Source organism: Mesitornis unicolor, unplaced genomic scaffold (genome assembly GCF_000695765.1).
Source record: "Mesitornis unicolor isolate BGI_N332 unplaced genomic scaffold, ASM69576v1 scaffold830, whole genome shotgun sequence".
NCBI lineage: Eukaryota > Metazoa > Chordata > Aves > Mesitornithiformes > Mesitornithidae > Mesitornis > Mesitornis unicolor.
In genome coordinates, this window is record NW_010156043.1 from 63,804 (window position 1) to 89,817 (window position 26,014).

Genomic DNA, 26,014 nt, shown 5'->3' on the forward strand with positions numbered 1-26,014 from the left:
TCCAAATATCATTGATTTGACACTGGATCGAGTATAATACACCAGCAGGAACAGAATAGCAACAGAAGAGGATTATCGATATGGGGAGAGCTTAAACAAGGCTTTCTGCTGGCAGGTATGCGTGGCCCTGGCATGCACTGTCCTATTTTATAAACACACAGAGGTATTTGTAACACCATTCTGAAGGCAGATTATTAATGTAATCTAGACATCAGTAGCACGTATTCTGGATTTACGTCCATGTACCTAAAAGCAGAATCTGGTCACTGCATATTCCACGTCTAAAGGGAAAACAGGCAGAACTGTGCTACCCCAGCAAAAGAAACAGAAGAAATGGAATCCGTTTGCATAGGCTTCATTCATACATTAGAACAATATACATCCAAGGTCATCATTGCGAGGCTGAGATTTTTATTCTGCTATCAAAACCACACACCTCCAGTTTAAGGATTAGGCACTACCCAGATAAATGTCTGTTTTGCCTCTGATTTAAATGAGGCCACGATTTCACCTTCTTTGCCATTATACACATCAGTAAAAATATATCCTTAGAATTTAATCTTGCCCCGGCTCCAGGGAGATTTTTGGCTGCGTTAGGACCGTAAAACGTAACCTACACACTGAGCCCTTTTGCATCACTTCTGACTGCACACAAGGCTGGATCCTGCTCCCCCAGAGCTTTCTTTAGCTTCAGCAGGATATGGCGCATACTCATAACACAATTTAATCCACGGGACTCACTCCTACAACAAAGTTCAGTCAAGGGTCTGTTGAAAATCCAGGGCACAGAGATTTCACAACTGAGTGAAAAACATTTCAGCTCGGACATACCTTTCAAATCCTGCTGCATGTTTCCTCCTTTCTGGGAAAGTCGCTGGGAAGGGCGTCACTCTCTTCTCCATTGCCCTTGGAACTTTAATGAGTATTGCTTTGGTTTATTTCAAGAGAAGCTATTGAAAAGCAATTGAAGTGTCTCTCAAGACACTACAGAGAAAAAACTGGGCGACACAGGAAAAAATTGCTGTGAATTAAAATTTAAAAATGGAAAGAAAAGTACAGGTGAGGTATTTTTCCATATCATTTCTTCCATGATTCTGCTCCTCCATCTGTTTTGTCTTTGACGTCTACAACTTGCCATTATATTCCATCCCTACGCTTGGAAATTGCTGTCCATGAAGTGAAAGGTGAAGGAAAAGGAAAAAAAAAACAACAACAAAGTAGAACGGAGTAAGGAAGACATGAAGGGGTGCAGGGAGGAAGAGATCTACTGAGTGTAAAGTTGTCCAAAGGAGGGATGGAAATGTGTTCCCCAAAATCATGGTCTTCAATGGTGCTGCTTGTATTTTCAGGCTGTTAAAGACAAGCGTAGCAGGTGTACAAGAAGAGCCAGACTCCACATGCTACAGTAAGTGCAAAAATCTCAAAATACAGAAGCCATCACATCAAGGGGTTCCTTGTCCTCCGATAGAGTTCGCCCACAGTGGTTCTCTAGAAACAGTTCTATTATCAAGTAGACATCCATTGCTTTTTTGTTGTTGGTTTTTTTTAATTATTTTTTTTTATTTAAAAAGTAGTTTTTCTAATAATATATAGAATATATAAATAACAATAATTAAAAAAACCTATTTGGGTTCGCTTTCTGCTCTCCAACCCATCTGCATTTTTCGTGGTTTGCTGATATATATATTAAAAGACAAGAAAATCAACTCTGCTCGCTATTAAAAAAAATATTAAATCCACCTTTTACATTTCCAGAGAGAAAGAGAAAGGGGGGGAAGGTGGGAGGAAAACAAATTAAAATGGTAAAAAAAAAAAAAAATAACAGGAAAGTCAAAACCTTCTGTCTCTTCAAAGTAGTTGTCAAGAGCTTTAACGCTTGTGCTTTCAGTGTACACCCCACAGGAAAAACAACAAAAAAATACAAACAAAAAAACCCCAAAACCCAAGGACCTAAAATTTAAAAGAAAAAAAAAAAAAGGAAAAGAAGAAATCATAATCCTAGTAGTAAAAAGGACAGCAAATCGCTCAAAGTTTGTGTGTCTTTTTAATCATTTTAGCAGCCGCCCTTTTTATCTGCAGAGGGAGAGCTGCCACCACAGCCACCTCCTCGGCTCGGGAGAGGCTCTTCTGCATCGTCCTCGTCAAAGCCATGAAAGGTCGAGGTGTCGCTTTCTGACGTGGAACCGAACAAGTCCTCCGTAGTGCGTGCTGGCGCTGCTTCGTCCCTCCTGCCTTCTCTTCCCAAATGAGCTGACATGTATGATGAATATATCAGCACATGGGTTAAGCAACAGGCATCATCATCATCATCATTTTTTTTTAATCAGCATTATTATAAAACAACTCAGACTACCAAGCTCATAGGTGTGTGCTTGTATGTGCCCGCGCACCTTAACAACATAGCTCAGAGAACTGCAGTGAGAAAAGAAGACAGGATCAGTTCCTCTTTCAACGGACAAAAAAAAGTCTACAAACAACACAGGTGCCCGTAGCTACGGCAGCGAAAGGGTTAATCACGTTTTCCTCTCTTCAAAAGACATTAAAATATTTTCTCATGATTACTTAGATCCATTTTTATAAGAGTTTTAGACCACGTAAGGAATTAGACACCGTCAGCTCTAAGCACAATGACTGTCCTTTACTGCTATAGAAATGTAACCCACTAGATAGCTCATCAACCTCAGGACTATTTTGTATCCCTGTCCTTCACCTGATCCTGAAGAGCCTCCTCTGTAGACAAAACGAAATACATTTTGAAGACTAAGTGAAAGTAGCCTAAACAAATGCTTTTATTCCAATTTCATGGCAACTCCTTCAAAAATAAATAAATAAAAAAACCCCCCAAAACGAATATATACAGTTCAGCAACTGAAAGAACTACGATGAGAAGTGACCTGTGTGTGAGTCAATCCAACTTTCAATATGGAACAGGAAATTCTCCACAAAGGACATCAGCAGTGGCAACAACAACAACAAAAAGAAGACTCTTGAAAAGAGAAGTGAAATACTGAAATCTGCGAACCTGAGGTTTATTTTCTCCCTCAATCAAACGTGTTATGTGGTTAATAGTATAGCCTTCCCGTTCCCTCTTCAGGAAATGTAGAGAAAAAGATGTCTCATGCCCCAGCAAAATGAAAGTGTCAGGTTTTAGGGAACGGCTGTTTTATTATTCAGACACAGTAGCGTGGTATTAAGTAACCAACTGTTTGGTCCTCGCTCAAGCTAGAGGAATCAGCCATATAACAAGTACACTGCATTGCTTGAGAAATGAAGCATTCGGTCCTGTTCACAAAATGGATATTACAAAATAATTGGCAGATGAACCACCTTGTAGAGCTGTGGTTTCACTGACTTTGTGAAGGGAAAGAAACAACATCATTTCCATGACCTCTCTTTCAGTATAATGAAAATGTTCTCCATTATCAAGAAAGAGAAAGATGGCAACCACCAAAGAGGTTTCATTGTTTTAGTTGAGAGATTAGCGTGTGGTTGTACCTTAATCACTTCCATCACACATCAGTCACACCATTGCAGACCCCTATGAACAACCCAGGTGGGGCAGAATTTGTACAAGGATAGCATTTAATGGAACTGATTTTGCACAGTTTAGGTTACATGCGGATCTACTTGTTCTGTCACACTAAGGAATCAAGGGAATTAATGTATTTGTGTTACATTCTGATATAATCACCACAGCAGTGTTTAAATAGCAAAAAAACATGGATCCATCTCACTGTGCCATATCAGGACAATGCTGAAATGAGTTCTGTTGAACTATGACAATCAAGGGGAAGAGCAACGATCTTCCAAGATGGCACCACAGACAACATAAGCTTCCCCCTTCGGTTATTAAGAAGCAAACATAGACACTAACAGGTCCACAACCCTGACTGCACAGTATTCGTAATGACACCCCTGGAGAAAACCAAAGGCGTTGCCATCAGTCATCTGGTGACCAGTCAGTGTCACTTCACAATGTCTTCAGTGGTCACAACAACTGCAGAAGGCAATTTGTCGGTGAGAGTCTAGTCCTGCTTTCTCTGAATGTGGTAAGAGGCTTACTATGAATTTTAGCAGGAGCGTAAAAAGGGCATTCCCTTGGCAGGAGAACACTCCACATCGCATTTCAGCTGTCACACCACAGACATCTTTCAGTGTCTAGAGCACAGAAACAGCAGCAGCGATACTGAATTTCAGGGTCTTTTTGGTTTTCAAATTTCCATATGATGGTCTTATCACCGCTAGTGTCACCAATGTCCAGAAACATCACAACTGGGAAACAGGCAGTTGATAAAGGTCTCCCATTCCCTCTACCACCACCACCACCACCTCCCACGCAAGCTATAAATAACTGCTCAGCTGAGATAAAATTTCCCAAAAAGAAAGAAAAAATATATTTAAAAAGAAAAAAAAAGAAGGAAGGAAGAAAACAACAGTCCAGAAATAAAGACAACTCAGAATGGGAAAGACACAATTGCTTACATTTGAAAAGAGAGAAGGGAAGAAAATGGAGAAATAAAAACCTCTTTAAACAAAATTAATGACAGTCATCTTGTAAGAGGATAATTCTTGACAGCTACCCCCATCCCTACCCTGTAATTTCCTCCCTCTTTCTTTTTTGGATGAAAAAAAAAAATGCATGAAATGTGTAATCAATGGAAATGCTTGTCATGCAACTTTCATAAATCTTGTAAGTAATTTATAGTTGTAATTGCAGCATTTGAAGACAGAGCCCATTCTTTAACATTGTCATAGGATTTTCTCCTTCCATTTGAAGAACAGCTAGTTCATGTACCAGTGTTCACAGAAGCCAATAAATACATTAAAACTTTATTCTTTTGTAAGACCCCATTAGCTTAGAAACGTGAATCCAACAATGGGTTTTTGACAGAAAATTTCCCAGTCGCCCTTTCCCACAAACACAGACAAGAGGTAAGACCTTGCCTTCTATCCCCACCCAAAATGTGCTGCCTTTCTTCCAAATCCTCAGAAGGAGCAGAAAACAAATCACACAAATGCCTTTGTACAAGAAAGTTGCAAGAAGGAGTCACCTACCAGAGCGCCCACAGTCTGAGCACGATACAAGTTCCTCAGGCCGGCCACTTTTTTTGTTCATATTGGAGCCTCCAAGGCAGAAGTCACAGTAGTTATTGGGAATGATGACCCCGTCTGGTCCTTTCTGGGCTGCAGTTGGGTTAGAAATCAGATTTACTTAAAGAGCATTCGGTTTGAACATTTCCCCATTCTCTTTGATATGAAGTCAGCTCAGTAAGTTTGCAGGCCACAGTCCTCCCAAAATATCGTCAGTCAGAATAAAAAGTGAACTGTATAAATCACCCCATGGTGTATCTATTTTGCCTGAAATGCACTTCCCCGTTTCCTGTATCATGCCAGCAGGGCTGGTTCCTCACAAGGACCCGCTGCCAGAGATTCCTGCACAGTTCAGAGACTTCACAACATGCACAGGCATAGAAACAACCCCTGATGCAGAATGAGGCCTACGCTGCCCGTATGCCAAGCCTATTTTTTCAGGTAGCAGTCATAATCATAAACCCACAACATATAAACTCAGAAAAGAGAAATACATTCCCCCCAATGCAAAAAAAAACCCAACAGCAAGGAAATGGGGGGATAGGTACCCTAACTGGTTTTATTTCAAGTAACTTTTGGGGTATTACATCTCAAAGTGGAAGGGTGTCCCTATTCAAGAAGTTGGTTCAAACGTCCATGAATATTCACAGGAAAAGCCGTTTGTGGGTGGTTTACCCAAGGGTTAAGCTACGTGCAGCAGAGTCCAGTCCCACACTGGGAGGAGAGGGAAGGGCAGCAGGTCCAGCACTACCCCAGCACAAAGTGTCAGCATGAAGCAGACACCCCAGTCAGCAGAGTTAAAAACTCCTTCAGTCAAAAAAAAGGAGAGAAATTACAGTCTTATTTTCCAGCTTGGAATGGTTGGAAAGGAGCAGACACACTCTGGGTCTTAAGCAGAGGAGGAGGCAGTTCCCCTAGAAATGAGAGAAGGGCAGAGGTCTTCTGCTTTCCCATCATTTGAGCAGAACAGCAATGTGCTTTTTTTCTCACTCACAACTTGCCATTTTCCTCCTTCGCTCTCCACAGAGGGAAAACTTCTTGTTCCCACATGCTCTAACTAGGAACTGGGGAAGGGAGAGGTGAGTAGGTGGGAATGGTTGGTTTTCATCTTTGTTTCTCCTTTTTTAACTTAAAAATTCCAGTGGTATACCTGGCCTAAGCCTACCCCACGAAGATTTCTACAAACTACAAAATTAAGACCTTTAAACTGTGGCATCTATATTTAATTATCTTTTTTAATGCATATTTTGTAACTTGCAGATTTTTAACAGATGTTTTGACAGCCTTTATTAATGGTCTTCTTCTTGTCCACGTCCAAATTCCCCCCAAAGAACAATGACATTCTAAAGGGCTTCTGGTAGCAGTCCAAGACATACACTTAAAATTAAAATTTCCCCCGAGTTCAATCTGCTTTTCTGGTTTGGGTGCATCTAGTTATTCACTTACTTCTAGGTGTTGATTAGCTAAGCTTTTTGGAGGTTGGTAACCGAAAGACTGCAGATGAAATGAAGGTGAAATTCAGAAAAACATTAAAACCCGTAAGGCTGCAAATCCATCAATATCTTCCTGCATGGTTGCTGAGTCCTTGGCAGTGTTTACTAAACAAAGGCTTGGCTCTGAAATGGTCCTGGTTAGCAGATCCCCAGTTCTCCAAAAACCAGAGAGAAGCTCCAGTGTAAGATTAGCATTTTGCCTGTTTGCAGAGAGGCATTTAATACATGCGTGCAAGGTAAGCAAAAAAAAGAACAGGAACCAGGTGGAAGCCTAGCGCACCGGCTCATTTTAAGAGCTGTAACAAAATGATCATAAAGTTGCTATTTGTACATATTTTGTGTACAAAAAGCAGATCTCCCTAGCATTTATTTTTCCCACTACAGCCCCATTCTGAAAAAGTTAAGTAATTACTTCTGTAGATTGTGCTGCATCTACAGACAGGCCATGTGCAACGCAAACTCAGCAAGCTCAGGGTTCAGTGGTTTTTTTTTTTTCCTTGTTCCATTAACTTCACTTTTCAGCCAAGTTTCTTAAAATGCTTTGCAGATACTAAGATCCTAATATTAACCCTCAGTGAGGTCCAAAGCCTCTTTTGCTGTTGACTAACCAAAGTGTTGCTGGGCCCTAATGAAAGTCTTGTGATGAGGAGGCAGCATTGAAACTGGAAATGGGACAGGGGACCTTGTGAAAATATAGGTACTGATCAATTCGTCTGCGGTGTGTGGGACAGGTGGAGGGTATTTGCTGACTGCAGTGAAGCTGAAGGGATTCTCCTAAACTGCTGGCAAGGGAATAAGCATAGATTTCGATCACCTTTTTCCTTTCCCCTTCCCATTTTCCCTTTCCCATTTTCTCTTTCCTTTCCTATCATTTTTTCTTCCAATTTAATTTAATTTTTAATGCGAGTGCCTACGTGCTCATCTATTGCTCATCACTCATAAATGTGGACTTGGCTCAGTTGTGTGTGATAGAGATGTCAGGCTTGAAAAGTCATACACAGATGAGAAGTTCCTGAAGTTACATCAATGATGTCTTAAGTGATGCATCACTAGAGCCAAATAAGCCAGGCGATGTTATCCTCTTGAATGTTTTTTTGTTCTAACAGGTGCAAAAGCTAGAAACAAACCTGACTCAAGCTTATTTTCTTGATCAGTACTGTACAGTGAATTAAGCCCCAGGCTAAATCACAGAAGGTGTGAGAATAAAGAGATTTCCAGATAATTGTAAGCAGAGCTCTTATTCTCAGAGGATTTTTTCTGTGTACGTCCTTGGAGCTTTAAGTTCTATTTTACTGTTGTTCACAGATGATGAGGGAATTAAGAAACAATATACAATGTGCAATATTCACAATAGAATCATAGAATGGTTTGGTTCATGAGAAGGGTATCATGCACCAAAAGCCCAACCCTAATCCCACCCCTTAATCACTAAAATTACTTACAAAAGTAAGTATGGGAATGGATTCACAAGTGAAAGCAATTAAATTACTACGACTAATGTGTTGCTGCTTTTCATCTGAGGCATAGTAATTAACGAGGATCCTCTTTTTGCACACGTTAATCACAAAGCAGAAGGGGCTAGCTTAACCCAGACAATAGTTCAGCTAATGAAAAGTAACTCACTGCTGGCTCAAACATTTGGGTCAGGTGACTACAACCAAGGATTTTCTCTAAAAATTCACCCAAAATCAGAAACTGTTTTAAAGCAAAGCCTTGAAAACCAACCGCGGTCTTGTCCCAGCTTACTCAAAACTCCTCTGATTTTCTTTTACATTACAAACTGCAAAAACAGATCAAAAGCTCTGAGTAGATTTGAGGAGTACTGTCTGAGCTAAGGCGTGCTTATAGGGGGTGTATTTACATCAGTGCCTCTTGCCATTTCAACTTGGTGTCACTTCCTAGTTTCATCAAAGGCCCTGTCTTCATCTACATATGCTCCAAAATAAAAAGAGCATACAATTTTTAAAAATACTTTAAAAAATTGATTAAGGAGAGACACAGAAAGTCTGCACAGTTCAAATGATAGTTTTTCTATACCTGAAAGCTGATTCATGTGAAGACAGGATGCAGACTGAGAATGAAGTCAATATTTCCAAAGAACTTTGGTATGCGCTTATTCTGAGATATATTTTTTCTTCTTAGCCTAATCAAGTTAATTTCAAACTGTATCAAGCTAAGCAGAATAAAGACCTAACTTAAAATATGGTACCATCATTCACCAGAGTCTTCTTGCACAGTAAGTACTGTAAATTAAATAAATTCTGTAGTATATCACACAGTAATTTTGCTCTATAGACAAAACCTAAAAAGCTAAACAAATTGACTGAGTTTATATGTTCAAAATAACTTCTGTGCCTTCTTGATTTTCAAGGCAGGGACTTTCAACAGAGTTCTAGCTTCCCTTCTCCCCTCTCCAAGTAATCAAACACCTGGAAGTTATCTACTTCTTCATTGTTTCAGTTTAATAATAAAAGAAAGCTGCTTCTAGAGAAAGAACATCAATAAATCAGGATTTTTCTTTTCTACAACATCTCCTGGAGCTACATGACTCAATAAGAATCTCAAGTTTTCTAGCTGTCATGGCTGCAGAGAGTATCTTGAATGGAAAGCAAGTTCAGAAGAAGGGATCCTTGTCACTGTTTTTTAATCAGAAAACTCAGATATTTTAATAGCTTTCCTTCTAAATGTGACCCTTAAAGACACTCAGACAAAACCCCAAATAAATAGAACCTTGTAGGTTTCCAATTTTCTGATTTCTAAGTGAAGTTATTTTGATGATTTGTATCACAATCTTGGAGCTGGAACCAGTGCTTAAAAGAAAAACTAGTTTCTCTGTTCCCTGGTACCAAATCACAGTCACATCTATTTCTCCAGTCTATAAGTAATACAGCATGATACTTAACCATGGTTTAAGCTGTGCATCTAGGTTTGGTAGCATTTTATCCCTATTTTTTATCATATCCACTTTTACTGTAAAGGCAGTGGAGAATGAGGAGGGCATACCTCGCTATTGGGGTGGGGGGGGGCTGTGCATCATTTATTTAAATGATTACAGTGAATTGGCTACAGTCAGACATATATGTGCTCCCAAAGGGATTTTTCCTAGCACATTTTGTCCAGCTCTTACCTGTTCCTTCTGGGTTTGATCCAAAACCAATAAAGTCCACTGAGGTTTACAATTCCATTTGAAAGGCTTTGAATCAGGTCATTTACTCTGCTTGCAACAAAAATTTGCAGAGCACAATAGAGACCACGGGAACCTGCGTGTAGGCCTGAATCAAGTCAATGCACTTTGCAATAGAGGAAAAGGGTTGGATTTGACTTTTTTTTTTTAAATCTCCAAGATTCTTTGTCTGAGACAGGGGCCTGGTTTTCCTTTCCAACGCCTCCCTTGTTCTCACTGTTGAAGCTCAAGTCCAGCATTTGGCCGCCTGCGTGGCAAAACGCCAGCCAAGAGCCTGAGCCTGCGGTCGCCAAGCCCCTTGGAGGACTTGATGACATATAATCCCAACCTATAGCCTAAGTGCCCCCATGTGCCTCTGCTTGCCCCCCACTGCCGCCAGCACTCATCCATGGCAGGCCTGGCCTGTCTCCATGGTGACCAACATGCCCGGCCAGGGCCGCCTCTGGCCTTGCCACCTGTTATTGCTTCATCTCTCAAGTGTAAGGAATTGCAGCGCAGCCCCTTCATTTGCTGCTCAAAATGCAGCAGTGGAAGGGTACGCAGGCTCATGCAAGAAATTACAATGTGATCGTTAAATTTAAAAATGGCTTTAAGGAGAAGGGAAAGAAAAGCGGCACTTGGACTGTGGCTTTTCTTGAAGGAAGAAGAGGGAGATGCCCAGGTGAGCATGTACCTGCTTCTGCCCTGGTCAGTGCTGGGGTGTAATGAGCAATGGTGGGGTTCAGAGAGGAGAGCTGTAGAGGTGCTTCTGTGCTCAGGGCTAGACCCTGCCCTGGAAGGAACAGTAAAAGAAAAACATACATATAACCCTTGGTGTGACAAGGAACAGGCCTTTCAGGCGTTCAGGGCTCTTTCCTCTCTCGCATGTACTCAGCCAGGCAGAGATGTGCAGAGTCATTTCTGCGGCCTCCTCTCCACCGAATTATGTGCAGGGTTTTTTCATTGCAGTTTTCCAGGAAAAAATGTAATTCAAACTGAATGAGAGGAAATGGCCAGTCTCTCTGGGCTTGTTTACGCTGTCGTTAACACCGGAGATAAGCATGTTGGCTAACCCCAAACTGGGAAGTGTTGGGGCACTTGATACAGAGACCCTCCAGCAGGCTCTAAGTGCAGCTTAGGTTGGTAGCGACACATCTGTGTCGGTGTGGCACAGTATTCAACTGCATAAGCTCTGAACTTGGGTGTAGTACTGGGAAACTTCTCCTGGTCTGTTCCCAGAGTGGAGCTAATCGGCCTGCACAGTCTGATGGGCCTCTGCTAACTCAGAGTCCCCACGCTGCACTCCCTGACATAGCACGGGCATGTGCTTTGCTGGCAGCCAGAGAGGCAGGCGATGCTACTGAGAGAGGTGCTGCAAACCACCCACCCAAAGTAGTGCCAGTTCTCCCTAGTAACTGGATTTTATATCTTCTTTGAGTGCTGTGGGGATAGAAGCAGCTTTTGCCTTTGCAGGGTTTTTAGCAGCTCTGACAGGTTTGCCTTTACTACAGCCCCTGCTCACGGAGAGGCTCAGTCAAGGGGCACTACAAGCTACAAGAAGTGCAACGAGAAGGAAGTACATCTGTAGGAGTCAGAGGAAGCCTCTGAGTATGGGGAAAGGAAAAGCATTTGATCGTGCCTTTTACAGGAATCGACACAGACTGTAAGTTGAGCAGCTAATGAATGAGCTGGGAGGTGGGCAGTGGAAGGTACAGCTAGGAAAATACAGCATCAAATGATAAGATCTTGCAGATGTGGGAAGTCAGCATTCCTACACTTCAAGGAAACATCTGTGCATTGATCTTACAGAGTATTCTGCAGGAACACCGAAAGCATGGGCCAAAATCCCACTGCTTACAATAAATCATTGACGCTGTCCAGTGCCTCATGACAATAAACAGTAAGAGATACAGAACAGGAAGGCAGATAAAAGAGTGACATGCTAACATCCAGTTTTGCTGATTTTGAGAGGTACATCTCCTGAGACTTGAACTCACAGAGGGATTATAATGTCCAATATATAGCCCCGTCCAGCAGCATCCCTCAGCATTCAGGTAAGAATGGGCAGTGTCGTGAAATAGGTTCCTGCAACAAGTTGTAGGCTTTGGATGTGGAAATTATTCATTGGAGGATTGTGAGAAGGCAAAGCACCTAAGCTCAAATTTGGTCAAAACTTTTGGGTTTTACTTGGTTCAAATCCTTCACAGAGGAGAAAAAAAGCAAGGAGAAAAATTATAAATACATAAATGATCCCATTCAGTCTCAAGAGCTGACATGTTACTGAAGCAGCACTTGGTTTTCAAAAACTGATTAGTCAAATTGGAAATGTTTTCCCATAAACTACTGAGAAGCACTAGATGCTTCTCTTCAATGAGAGTTGCACATTGACAACAACATTTCAGGTGCTGGTCAGGCAACATAAAAAAAACCTCGCAGAGTACCAAAAACCCACACATTTCCAAACAAACCAACAAGAAGTCCCCTATGGATACATAGGGGATGAATTTGGGATTTTCCACTATTCCAAAACTCTAAAAAAACAGATCTGGTTTTTTCCTCAGCATCCCAAAGCACAGGCACAAAAGTCTGAGGGAGATTTACAGCTGCAAACAGGGTCTGAGTGGAAATCGTCACACAGTTCCAAACTCTGCAATCACTGCTGTTTCTTTTAGTATTCTAAGTCTTTTTCCTTATGAAAACAAGCTCTAGAAAAGAAAAAAACCAAACAGATTGAACTAATGAGAAGTCAACTCAAGGTAATGTACATATTTTCACTGAAAAGGCACCTGCTGTAGGGTGTCTTGTCACAAGGTGGGCATTGATGCATCCTTGCATTCAGAAGTAGCTCCCATCATGGCCCCAGCAAGGATCAGCATTGAGGCAGGGAAAAAGTAGGCCTGATGTAGCTTTTCAAATTGATGCTGCTTGTGGAGAGGAACAAACAGCTCGTCTCCAACTGAGGGGCTGACTCTCGTCATTTATTCATGGCCAGCCCCCTGCCTGGATGGAAATAAAAATGTTTCAAAGATGACTGTGTGGGGGAGCTGGAGGACAGCTTGGAGGCACACTGAGGTTAGCACATTAATTTTTTATCTCTGGAGACTGGGTATCCAATTATGCTTAGAGTACACAAACAACTTTAGCTGGTCTCGCCAGTAGAGATTTATCCACATCATAAAATCTGCGATGGAACCGGGCACAACAGGCTGATGCCACGAAATAACATACTCGAGTGGTTTTGCAGGTCAGATGTGCAAGCTAGCAGGAGGGCACAGGACTGCACTCTCGTTAACAAGGTGCACTGCAGGATGGACCACCCTGCACACAGCTGCTCGGCCAGCAACAGCCTGCACAATGTGCTTTAGTTAGGATTGTCATTGGCCAAAGTGCTTGTGGGCATGAGATCTGCTCAGTGGCTGTTTAATGCACAGCTGCCTGTAACCAACATTTCATACAGCAAAATGCCACTGAAAATGCTTCTCCTTTAAGGAGAGGAAGTTCTTCTCCATGTAGACACACTGTCCTATTCTCCCAGGAATTAAGGAAGAGCATTTATACCAGTACACTCATTCACACACACATTTCAATAGATAGAAGTCTAATGAAATTCCTATATCAGAAGTGTCTCAAAATTTGTGAGCACCAGCTGCCCCCCGAGCTGGCCTGTACCCACGGAGTGAGATGGAATAAAACAGCAGGTGTTTTGTGGCAGGCTTGGATGCACCCTGGGCTCACAAATCTCACGCTCTCGGTGCCAACATGTGGAGGAGAAGCCAGCAGTTTTTCTGGCTGAGAATGGTGTGGGATCATTTCTTTTTATCAGGGGCATTGGAGAAGGGGGGGGATTTGACTTTTTTAAGGGTTTTCTGTAACTTCCTTTTTGCAGTTCCATACTCAGGTTAAAAAAAAAAATCAGTAAGTCAAAAATAAACGTGTCTGTAGGCAGAGGAAAGACTGGGCACTGAGGAAGGGATATTTATCTGTGTCAAGGGGCTAGATAAGATATACAAACAAAGCAACTAAAGCTCAAACAAAGCACAAGCTAAGGTGTTTTAGGAAAGGCAAAGGCCAGAGAAGACTGTTGAACTAGCTTCCATTTTGCAAAGGGTAATCTGCAGGTGAGGAAGAAGGACAGAAGGAGAGAGACATAAATAAAAAAAACCTTCTAGAAGAGTCAAGGACAGCAAGATGTGCCAAGGAGGCGAGACTTGGGGCTTAAGCCAGTCCCCGTTCTTTGATAAACATCTATTCAGTGGTTCTCAGTTTCAGATCGGTTCCTCCTATCTACACCTCTTTTCCAGTCCCTGGATAATTTATTAAACTACCCAAATTGGCCTGTGCATGAGGAGAAGAGTAAAGATAAGGGAGACTGAGCGTGCAGAAAGACAGGAGGCCATCAGCTCTTAGGCTGCCACCAGCCAGGGCATCAGGAGCTGAATCCTGCAGAAGCCCTGCACCAGCAAGGCTGTTGTTACCAGAGGTACTGCAAGAGCGGAGGCTGCAGAGGAGATGCGGATACAAAGGAAGGAAGTTCATGCTGCAGCCACCCCTCTGAACTTCGCTGACCCAGTGCTCACCTCCCACGGCACGGCAAATTCCAAATGGCTGCTTCGAATTTGTCTTGCCTTTTCTAAATCAGGCTGCTCATATCTCTCTGACACACTGCTAAGCAAATAACCAGACCCTGCTCTATACCGTATCTCTGGTCCTGCTGTTCAGTAGGTTGCGGATTAGCTGTTTGGATTAACATCCACCCTGCCTTTCCTCTCTTCTCCCCCCCCTGCCCCAAGCCCATGCAGAGAGGATTCTTGAAGCCCAAGCCCTGCGACACTGCAGACCTGTCAAATCTAATTCATAACACATGCCTAGCAGTTCTTAGGGGAGAGGAAGGATCTGGTGCCCTGGCTCCCCACCATCCCCCTGTACAAAGGGACCATTTAATGACTGCACATTAGCAATGTGGACAATTAGCATTCACATGGAAGATAAATGGCAGCATAAATTAAATATCGCCAAGTGAAAGAGCAAAGATGCAAGATCTGAGCTCAAGGCTGTAAACAAACAAACAGGCAAAAAGGAACAAACAGCCACTGCGACAGCTAAGCCATTTGGGAGAGTTACCTTCCGGCGTCTGCGACTTTCCCCAGGGGTGATCTTCACGTTCGCATGGCCATTGCCTGTACCTCACTGGCTCCTGGCTGGTTGTTAGGCAGATTCTTTCTGCTCAGGAATCTGGATCTCAGTGGCTCTAAACTTCTGCCTGTCTAGGGACCTGTGCATCAGCAGCTTCCCTCTGCCACAAACATCACACAGGAGCTCTGGGGGAACACAGACCCAAGCAGCAACTGCTCTGCTCTTTCCTATAGTGCAGAATGAACCTTACTTTCCAGGGGTCAAGGCTGGCTGCTCCTAACCTTACCACAGCTTTTCTACCTCCTTTTCCTGCTAACTTTTATCATTTCCTAAGCACCAGAAATATAAGGGCTGAGACTGTCCTTGGCATCGATGACAAGCTGAAGGGCAGGGGATACTACCCTTCTTTGTATGGGCAGCTGTGCAAGGTCTCTACCAATACTTATTCAATGTAGATTTGCAATATACCTCTCAGATATGCAACTATTATTGATTACTGCAGGCACAGGGGAAAAAAAAACCAAACCACAAAACCAAAAAACCAACAGAGTTGATGTAAATGCTAAGTAAACAAAAGCTACTGGCTGAGCACTGACATTCTCCAGCCTGCCCAAGCAGTCACTCTTAGTGCATTGACAGCTCAAGTCTATCAGCAGCTGGAGGAGTCAAAATTGCTTTCGCTGTGAACCTACAAAACATGTGAATAAGTAAAAGGTAGAGCATAAAAGTGACAGAAACATAGGGACTGCCAAATGGGATCACACTAAACGGCCCTTCAAGCTCAGACAGTGGCTAGTAGCAGATGCTTTGGAGGAAGGAAACCCCCTCCCACACCTCCCTGGGGACAATTATCAATTATCCTGCTTAGAAAGAAAATGTTTTCCTACTTCCATATTTCTTCCAGTTCTTCTTAATGTGTTAGGAAGTGTTTGCCTGGGTATTTTCCCCCATAAGCATTTTATTGCTTTGTCCACATTGTTCATTACGTTGAACTGAAATGACACAGTTCACATGGTGATCTGAAAGGACTTTCTGAAAGGGAACAAAGGCATCTGCACAAATCCCAAGGTAAAAGCAACCATCACATAGTATTGCACACTGGAAAACTGAGAAACAGGGGCTTAGAGACCTGCAAAGACTGGTAATAAAACACAGTCTCTTTGACTCACAGCTCTGTGCCTGAGCAGAGGAAGGACAGTCAAATAGGGCCATTTGGACCACTAAGATTTCTTTCAGCCCTGTACCTGGGGAATCCAAGCACGTAACTTTTCTCTCTTCTCATGTTCCAGCTCTCCTCCTTGCGGATCAGCACTGATGCTTTTTTTCCTAGACTTTTCCAAAACTGTAACCAAGAAGTGGCTTTTGGTAAAGCTGAGGGTAAGCCTTCTGGGGAGGGGATGCAGGGATAAGGGGGACAGGTGCTGTGAATTTCATACCTAAAAAACTGAGACATGGCTAAAGGTCTCTTATTCAAAGGCAGCCCCCTCAAACAGGATCCGTATTTCCTTGGCATCCCTGCTAACAGCCACCGGGATGCTGCTCGATGATGGGCAGGTTGGGCATCTCTTCTTTTCCCCCTCTCCTTGCCACCTCCTCCCCACAGGAGCAGTAATGGAAAAGTGACTTGCTGCAGAGATAATGCTGGGTTTGAAATGAATTCCTGACTAGCTGAGCCAGCACCCGTGTGAGCTGCGGCTGATTAGCTCCAAGCATCCAGGTCCCAATCACTCACAACGGAGCCAGGCAATCACGCCAGCCTCCACAAGGCAAAGACAGGGCAGGGGCAACATCCCTGAAAACAATCTCAAAGGCAAAGGCAGAATACTACTCACGTTTGTGGTTTTCATTTCTGTGGACAGGGGAAGAGCGAGTCTCCTGCTCTCGGGCTTCATCGCCCTCTTCGCTGGCGAGATGGGTGTGAGCATAGTGGTAGCTCAGCCCAGGCCTGTTCTTGTAACGCTTGCCACAGACTGGGAGGAAAGGAGATAGGAGGGAGGGGAAGAGAGAATGGAAACATCAGTGTGATCTGCAACAACGGCAGCATCCTCTAAAATAACACTTCCTTCTTGCCCGAGAGCAGCGCCGCACGCTCCACGCGCCTGCCCAAAACTCATCCAGCTGATGCTGGTGAAAGGCAGAAGGACAGAAGGGCAGCCCCACAGCCGGTCGTCCCCACACAAGCTTTCTTCCCACCGTGCTGCCAGCAGTCCTTCCTACGGGCCTAGGCAAATGCACGTTCAGCCTCTGCAGCTCACACAGCCCTAATCCTCTCTGCTGAGATTACTAACAAGATTGCACAGAAAATTAAATGAAATGCCAGTTCCGATGTGGGTGCTGCACAACGCACAGCAACGGGCACTGGACTAAGAAGAAAGGACATTATCTTCTTCATTATTGATCTCTGAGAAAAGGAAACAGTATTACCTATTTTTTTAACATAACTTTTATGTTAAAGGGTAATAAATGGCTGTATTCACAGATTCCTAGTCAACATAAAGAGATGGAAATAATCCCCAGTGTCTTGCTAGAAGAACATACAGTAGTGATACTTCTTTTCCCAGGTGAACTTCATGTTCAGCATAATAAATAATACAAAGTGTGACAGAGAATCCTCCTTCTGAACTTTTGTTTATTTTAGGACTAAATCAACAGATATTAAGAACAAGATCAAATAATTCAGGGTGAGGAAAGGTTTACATTTGCACAGGGTGCTCACCACAAGGGCAAGCTTCATCATAAGATTCATTACACAAAGTCAGCTTTTCTAAAGTTTTTAATTCATGTTATTGTCTCTAAAAGTTATGTCTTAATCTTCAAAGCATCCTCTGAACATCCATTTTCTTTCATACAGCTATTTCATCTACCAAATACAATTGCCGTTTTAAAAGACTAGGAAACAAGGGCAAAGAAGCTTAGTGCCCTTCCTGCAAATTTTTACTCCCAGATACATTTTCAGTCACTTTACTAGCTTCATTAACCTCAAAGATTTCACACAGGATTAAATGTCATGCCCAGTAGTCTTGTCCTGAATAGCTTGCTTATGAAGGCAGTGAAAGTGGTGCCAGAGGAGAGAAGAGAACTCAGCAGTCTCTAGTTCCCTGTCTTGTTTTTAGACCCCTTTAAAAACTCCAAGGAGGAAGTCACCATCCCCTCCTAAAACCTTCACTCACCCTGACATTGAGAATGTATCCTGCAATGTGTATGGATACTTACTTCCCATTCCCCAGACACCTGAGTCTGGGAATGTCATAAGGCTCCATAAACAACAACAATCCAAAAAGACCCACCTCATTTGTTCATTTACGTAAATTCACTTAAGTAAAACTTCCATTATTATACCTTTCTGCTACTACTCACAAAAAGCCAACTGATGGACCACATTCTGGAACAGATGATAGAAAACTGTAAATCAAAGCCTAGCATGGTAACATATTCATTCTCCATCTCTTCCAGCTGATTTGAAAACTCCCTCAAGGAAAATACTTGGCCTTATTAGAAACGTGTAAAACAACTTCATTATATCAATGAGTGATCTGGAAGATGAGATACTTTTATGCAACTTCTCTCCATTCTGCAAGATGATGATCATGTAGTCATCACAACAGGACACAAGGTTTTTCCAAATGTAATGTGTCCTTAGCCATAGATTTTTTCAGTCTTTGAATTCCCTTGGTTTAGAAATGAGAATTCCTGCAGGAGGGAGGGCGGAAAGCTGGGGAGAAATAAAATGCCCAGATACGTGTGCACATCCATTCTTTGAAGAACCTGCCCTTGTTGCACGTGTAAACATAACCCTATTGCCAGACATTTTGAACAAGTAGACTGCTGTTAGATGCACGAACATCAGTTCAGCCTCCCTTCTTCTGCTATGAGCCATGTGTTCTTCTAATGCATTCTGGAAAGGGAAACTCTTCCTCTGTGGTCCTACGGAGCAGAGGACGAGCAGTGGAACAGATGCTGACAGAGTCAAGCACCAAGATATCCACAGGTCTGTAGGACTCTGACTCCACTTCTTGAATATTGGAAAAAGTGTGCCACAAAAGTAACCATCAAACTGGAGACAGCTACAAAATGCTCACTGTTTAAACTATTTCAGAAAGATAACTCCTTCTAATTACACAAATGTTACAGCATTTCTTAGAATGGAGAGACAGATTTACATTTCTAGCAGATTATTTGAGTATCACTCTAAGTGCCCTACTCTATCCCCCTTAATTGTGTGCATTTGAAGATGAAAGTTAGAAAATAATTCTTCTGCTATGAATTATTGATACTGCTCAAAAACTTCTGTCTGCTGAAATTACGTTCAGAGCACTCTCAGTTGATCAGTGCTGAACTGACAAAGCAGGAGGCCCTTGGTGTTAATCGCTATACGATACACATCCACCTATCTTGCTCTTATCCAGCTTGATCCTGCATTAATGCTAACCTAGCTGCAAAATCAGGTAAGCTCCAAAACCCAGTCCCATCTACCTCTCAGAGGGCGTTTTAAATTTCAACCCAAAAAGATTTCTAAAAATTCCACCAGGCTTTACTTCATTCAGCTCTCCCTGAAAACATAGCCACAATTCCAGCTCTACTGCCGTTCCTTTACAAAAGCACCACGACCTTAAATATAGGTCTCACGCATCTTTCTCCCTCAATGCACAAAAGGTAACGTGCGTTCCCTGCAGGAAATCCCGAGGCTGTGACTTTGCCTCCATTTCCTACAGGATCCTGCAGGGATTTGAGCTGCGGAGTTTAGGATGACATAGGAAATCAGTTGGGTCTGCAGACTTGCCCTTCTCCAGCTTAAAAGTATTAGCTGACCAGGAAAAAACCAGCAAGTATCAACATTGGCTGAGGAAGTAGCAGTTCTGCAGTGGAGCCCTTGCCACTGCCAAAACTCTTTCCTATGGCCTTCAAGGGTGGTGGCAAGCTGAGACATGCCCAGCTAAAAAGCGAATTTGGAGGACTCTATAAACAGAGCTGAGGTAAAGGAATTCTGTTTACACAGTCCTGGGACATCCTTCACAGGACCAAAGATTTGCAGCTTCCAGCAGCTTTTTTTTTCTTCTATAGACTTTTCCACCTTTCAAATTCATGTTTCAGTCATGGAAAAACTCCAAAGTGATGCCATGAGTTGAAACTGCAGAGATTTCCTATTCCCCAAGAAAATTAGCCTTTTGCAGGGGAAAAAAGGGTATCCTGGTATTAGTCAGGCAAATGAACCGCTGGCTTCAATGAGACTTCGCTAGAATAAAAGCTAAGTCAGAACTTCATGGTTTCTCCAATAGACTGAATCTTCCAGAATTCACCCTAATCTCTTATTTTCCAGGTAGAGCACATTTTATTAATCTACCATATCACTGTGCTAAGAAGTGGTTTCTATAAAAGGGTGATCATTAATAAACACTTAGCTCTTAGATAACTCTTCCCACTGCAAGACTGGCTTTTCAAACATTAATTAATCTTCCTCCACAATCCTGAGTGGGAAACGCTATTCTCATTTCATTTCTGAAAAAAGAGAAGCACAGAGGGGTTAAGTGCCTTGCCCACACAGTGATCTTTTGTCATTACCAGGACTGGAATTCATGAGTTCCAGCATCCAGACCAGTGCTCACACCACATCTTTCTCCTACTCTGAGCTGACAAAAGCATAATGAGAACTCGTTCTCCCAGTTAGAAATGTACACTGGTGATTACATTCTTAACACTATGCAGATCACACACAGGGCAAGCGAGAGTGTGGCTTTCATAAACTTTGCCGGGTGGCTTTGCCTTTCTTTCAGTAGGTTTGATGTTTTTTTATCTCTAATTTGCCTTGCAGGATAGGCTCATCATCCTTGCATGTGGTAGATTTCATCCTGAATCTCAACACTGGGAAGAGGACTTGATCTTTAATTAGGTAGCTGAGCCCAATGAAAACAGCAGGAGTTTGCAGAACGTAACCCACTACAAATCCTTCTGCATTCAAGGAATATATTTTGCTATAACCTGATGTGAATGCCATCTAAGGAACAAACTGGGTAAGTAAGCAGTAATACAGCAGTGCAGATCAAACGCTACAAATGGAGAAGAGAGGGAGATTTTATTAGGCCACCAGACACTCTCCTGTGATGGACCTTACTTTCCTTCCCATTTGAAGACTGACATGAAGACTTTACACAACGATGTTATGGGGGGAAAAACAGAATTTGCAGAGAGCTTAATCACAAGCATCGAGTGTTTCATAAAAGAGAGCTCTGTTCTAAGTTCTGGCCTCTAACAGTCCGCAACGCTTTGGCTAAGCAAATTCTCACTTCATTTACATTTCTCTATGAGTAAAATTAATACAAAATACTCTCCCTGCTTTAAAAGGGGTTTTGAAATCTATGACTTAAAAGACTTTCTCATCAAATATTTAATGGCTGTTTTGCTGTCATTTTGAAATTATTACACATTTGGTCCTTGGCAGGTTGTGAGCTATGTTCCAGCCAGCTCTCCACATACATTTTGCACAATCTGTCACCAGGATGAGACAGAAGGAAACAATTCGTGTTTTTAGTGGAAACAGGATACTGGGGGAGTACATGCTGCTTTTTTTTGGTTTTTTGGTCCCCCTCACTGTCTTTCTTTGTTTTTCTCCTTTGCCTCCTGTTCTTTCTTCTCAGCTGGACCGTGTCAAACACCAAATCTTAAGTTAACTGCTGGCAGGCAGTCATTCCTCAAAGTTATCTTCCTGTCCCACCATTTGCTCCACTCTAGAAAAACCATTCCTTGTTTTGCCCTGGTTTGGTAATACAGTCTCCTCAGTTACAGTTATATCCACACTCTGGCACATCTAGAGATCTCAGATGCTAACAGTGATGGAAAAGCATTATATTTGTCCCTCTTTGATCAGTACTGTCATGCTAAACACCTCTAATATTACAGCAGCTGTTTAGTAACCCATTTCATAGGGGATTTTCTGTAGGTAGTAAATAGCCCTTGTTTCAGTGTCCCCAGAGGACGAGTCTCAGGATCTACCTGCTGTATTAATATCACAGGAACTCCAACACAAAACTTCCACAGGTCAACAATACGTATGTCCACACTTCAATAAATTAATTGCTAGCAGAGGCAAAGGAGAAAACAGGTAGCCTTATATGAGTAGAAAACATTCAACTATCAGTCAACTCTTTTCCCCTCTTACCACGTGCTCTACTCCAGACCTGTGTTGTTCAATATTTTAAAAAAATCATAAAAGGTATCCTTGCCTCTCTAATCGTGGCTTTTCTACCAATAATGTAGTCAATGAATGCCAAGTATGACAGCTATGGTGGGAGAGTTGTTTCTTAGTTTCATCTGAACGATCATCTTATTCTAGATCTTACTGCTTATTAACTACTTAAGAATTCACTAGGAAGGATAATACCAGGAGAAGATTTAGGGCTTAAACTCCTAATAGCTTAAAGGGAAGCTGAAGTCATGATGGAGATTTATGAGAAGCATGTAAAAACATAATGCTATAATCAAAGAATTTTCAAATCAGCTTGTCATTGTGATATTTAACCAAAGATCTGTCCCAAGAAGAAGCAGTTAGTAATGCTGGACTTATTCATAGTATCTGTAAGAATTAAGACAACATATTGAATCTCAAAGAACCAGTAAAAATCGAGCTAAATCATGATTTATCTTCTTGGCCTTTTGTATTCCAGCAAACTTCCCAGAGAATCAATGAAATGTTTGTTAAAATGAGTATGACAGGATCAGGTTCATGTCAAGGAGATGAGAAAGAAGGCAGGTGAAGTTAGCAAGGTCATGACTAGAGTTGTCACTTTGTGAACACATACAATAACATAGTTCCTAAAGAATAGGCCTCAAGGACATTTGGCAAGTCATGCTAGAACAACGTAACATCTAACTGGGGTTTTCCAAGGAAACTAAAAGAGAGATCTTCAGTACCCATTGAAACTCAGTGGAATCTGTTCATCTTAAATCACTTAGACTACATGAAAACTCCAGCCTTTTGCTGGCAGATCCTACAACACATTGAGTGGAGAAAGGGAATGGGGCAGGAAAAAAAATAAACTTCAAAATAACGACATTTCAATGCCTCGCTGGAGGGTGAACTTACAGAAAAATTAGGAAGACGTTTCAATCTATACTGATTTGGATGGAGGGTCAAGCATTTTTAAAAACATAACCATGTTTGGAATAATTAGTAGTAGTTCAAAGTCAAGTACAAAGCGTCCACTTAGGAACCAAGCCTCACATGATCTGTAGGCAGCATACAAGCAGATAGGTACTTAGTGGGATACTCAAGGAAAACAATTTAGGAGCCTACCTCCAGTTGAAATCAGTGAGAACTAGGAGCCTAATTATTTTGGAAACTTCACAAGGCACTTTTCTGCATCTTCAAGCACCTGAAAGAGTCTATTTTGGACCCAATGCTTGCCTCTGTTTTTATCATTAGCTTGGAGGGTGGAACAGAGAGGGAAAACGCAGAGAACTGATTGTTGGTGAAAATATTGGAATAATAATAAAGATGTATCGTATGAGGTTCATTAATCAAAGAATTATTTCAAACAGTAATCAGTAAATATTAATATGACATCTAGTATAGATTAATTGAACACAGTATAAAGAGGACAAAGCGGCACACTGAGGAAACTAAAGATGAGAGATAATCCGGCCAAGTAGAAACCAGGTTGAACAGGGAAGGAACAAGAAGCTATAGCAAATGGTATAGTAAATATGAACTCACATGGTGGACCAGGATGAAAACTCCTTTGCCACTGAAACATGACACAGCACTGGAGAGGAGCATCTTGCACTGAAAAAGGGTTTACTAAGCAACCTATTAGGCCACCTCTGTACTTCTCATAGAGACATAACAAAGAATGTTGTATAAATCCAAGTTCTGTTAAGTAAATGTAAGTAACACGTAAGTGCATCAGACCATTCATCTTCTGAGCTGCTTCTGTCCTCAGAGCAGCACACTCTGCTTAATTCTGGCCACTGCTACTTAAATAAGAACCTTTGGAGATTTTTCAGAGAAAAGAATCAAGCTCCATAAAGGAGTTGAAGAAAACACAACTGAAAAAAAGCCCCAGTAACTGTTTACAGACATAGAAAGAAGACATAGTTATCCACTAAGAACAGAGCAAGAACTGCTGATCTTAGACTGTAGCAGGGAAAATTCAGGTTAAACAACCAGAGAAACCTGAAAAGTTTTTAACAGAAGAATCAGCTTCTACAAAACGCTATAGGATCATTATCTCTGGGTACATGCGTTGTTGCATTAGTCACTGATCCAGCAGAGATCATAGGAAGGTTTCAGTCAATTCTCATTTTCCACAAGGAATGGATCTGAATGCGTATCTCAGCCTCAGAGGGACTGTGAATAAAGGATACAATACAAACATCAGTTGTTATGCTAAAATAGCAGTTTATACAGGAATGAAACTAAAAGGAGACAAGGACATGTTGGTAAATTGGAAAAAAACAAACCACCTTCTTTTAGAGACGGGCAAGGGAAATCTTCCATAAGGGCAAGTGGAGGGTACTGGGGAAGAACAACCCCATGTATCAGTACAGGATGAGGTCTGACCTGCTGGAGAGCAGCTCAGGGGAAAAGGACCTGGGAGTCCTGGTGGACAGCAGGCTGAGCCAGCAATGTGCCCTCACAGCCAAGAAGCCGATGGCATTCTGGGGTGCATGAAGAAGAATGTGGCCAGTAGGACTAGGGAGGTTCTCCTCCCCCTCTACTCTGCCCTGGTGAGGCCACATCTGGAGTGCTGTGTCCACTTCTGGGCTCCCCCAGTTCAAGAAGAACAAGGAACTACTGGAAAGAGTCCAGCATAGAGCCACTAAGATGATTATGGAGCATCTACCCTGACAGGAAAGGCTGAGAGAGCTGAGTCTGTTTAGCCTGGAGGAGACTGAAGGGGAATATCATCAATGCTTATAAATATCTAAAGGGTGGGTGTTAGGAGGATGGGACCAGAATCTTCTCGGTTGTGCTTAGCAACAGGACAAGGGGCAATGGTCACAAACTGGAACACAGGAGGTTTAACCTAAACATAAGGAAGAAGTTATTTACTGTGGGAGTAACAGAGTACTGGACCAGGCTGCCCAGAGGTGCTGTAGAGTCTCCTTCTCTGGAGTCATTCAAAACCCACCTGGACATATTCCTGAGTGATCTTCTCTAGCAGGGGGGTTGGACTAGATGATCTTCCTGGAGAAGAGAAGGCTCTGAGGGGGAACCTTAAGTGAACATCCAACACCTGAAAGGTGCCTATAAGAAATCTGGGGAAGAGTTGTTCACTAGGTCATGTAGCAATAGGACGAGGGGTAATGGTTTTAAACTAGAAAAGGGTAGATTTAGGTTGGATATTAGGAAAAAGTTCTTCAATATGAGGGTGGTAGATCACTGGCACAGGTTGCCCAGAGAGGTGGTGGAGGCCCCATCCCCATCCCTGGAGATATTCAAGGTCAGGCTTGATGGGGCTGTGAGCAACCTGATCTGGTACCAATGTCCCTGCTGACTGCAGGGGTTGGGCTGGATCAGCTTTAAAGGTCCCTTCCAACCCAATACATTCTGTGATTCCATGATTCTACTCTAGGATCTTCAGAGGTCTCTTCCAACCCCTACCATTCTGTGACTCTATGGAAGTTAATAACTTGTCGAGATGCAGCACAAACTAACTGCTCTGGCTAAAGGAAGTAGACAACTGGAGTCATGAAGTTCAGGTGCTACAACTGATTGCAACTTTTAAACCAGGATACAAGTTTCTAGATAGACCTTAAAAAAGGCGGTTGTGGTTTTTTTAATAGTAAAAAAATTATAATAAACTATATGAAAATAGTAGAATGATTTTTAAGAAGACTGCTGTGGTAGAACTGATGGCTCTCCAGCTGATCATGTAACGACAACATGACATCAATTCTTATTGCACACATACACATTCATACATTCGTTCACTCTGTCCCCCCTTTAAAAGTCACAGACAGTTTGTTGTGGACAGCTGTGGTAGTGTATTTTCCACTTCTCTTGCTTGACATCAGAGGCTTGGCTTTGCTCCTCAAGCCCTACTTTTCACTGTCCTGTAAGGCACCTGCTCTGTTTCCTGGCCAGGTATTCAAGCCACGGTTGGGTCTAGTCTCATATAGCAGCTATATGAGCTGCTAT

At 42.3% G+C, this 26,014-nt stretch overlaps 1 protein-coding gene across 1 annotated transcript in view; it reads right to left on the minus strand.

The window, feature by feature from the left end:
- LOC104545197 (zinc finger protein DPF3) overlaps positions 1–16,857 on the minus strand; it is a gene marked incomplete at its 5' end in the record, with an annotated part of 42,261 nt that extends 25,404 nt beyond the window's left edge. The window contains 2 exons of the mRNA XM_010190631.1: positions 5,056–5,184; positions 16,713–16,857. Of these exons, the coding sequence (XP_010188933.1) occupies positions 5,056–5,184; positions 16,713–16,857 (274 nt within the window). The remainder of the gene's footprint in view (positions 1–5,055; positions 5,185–16,712) is intronic.
- Between the last annotated feature and the right edge of the window lie 9,157 nt (positions 16,858–26,014).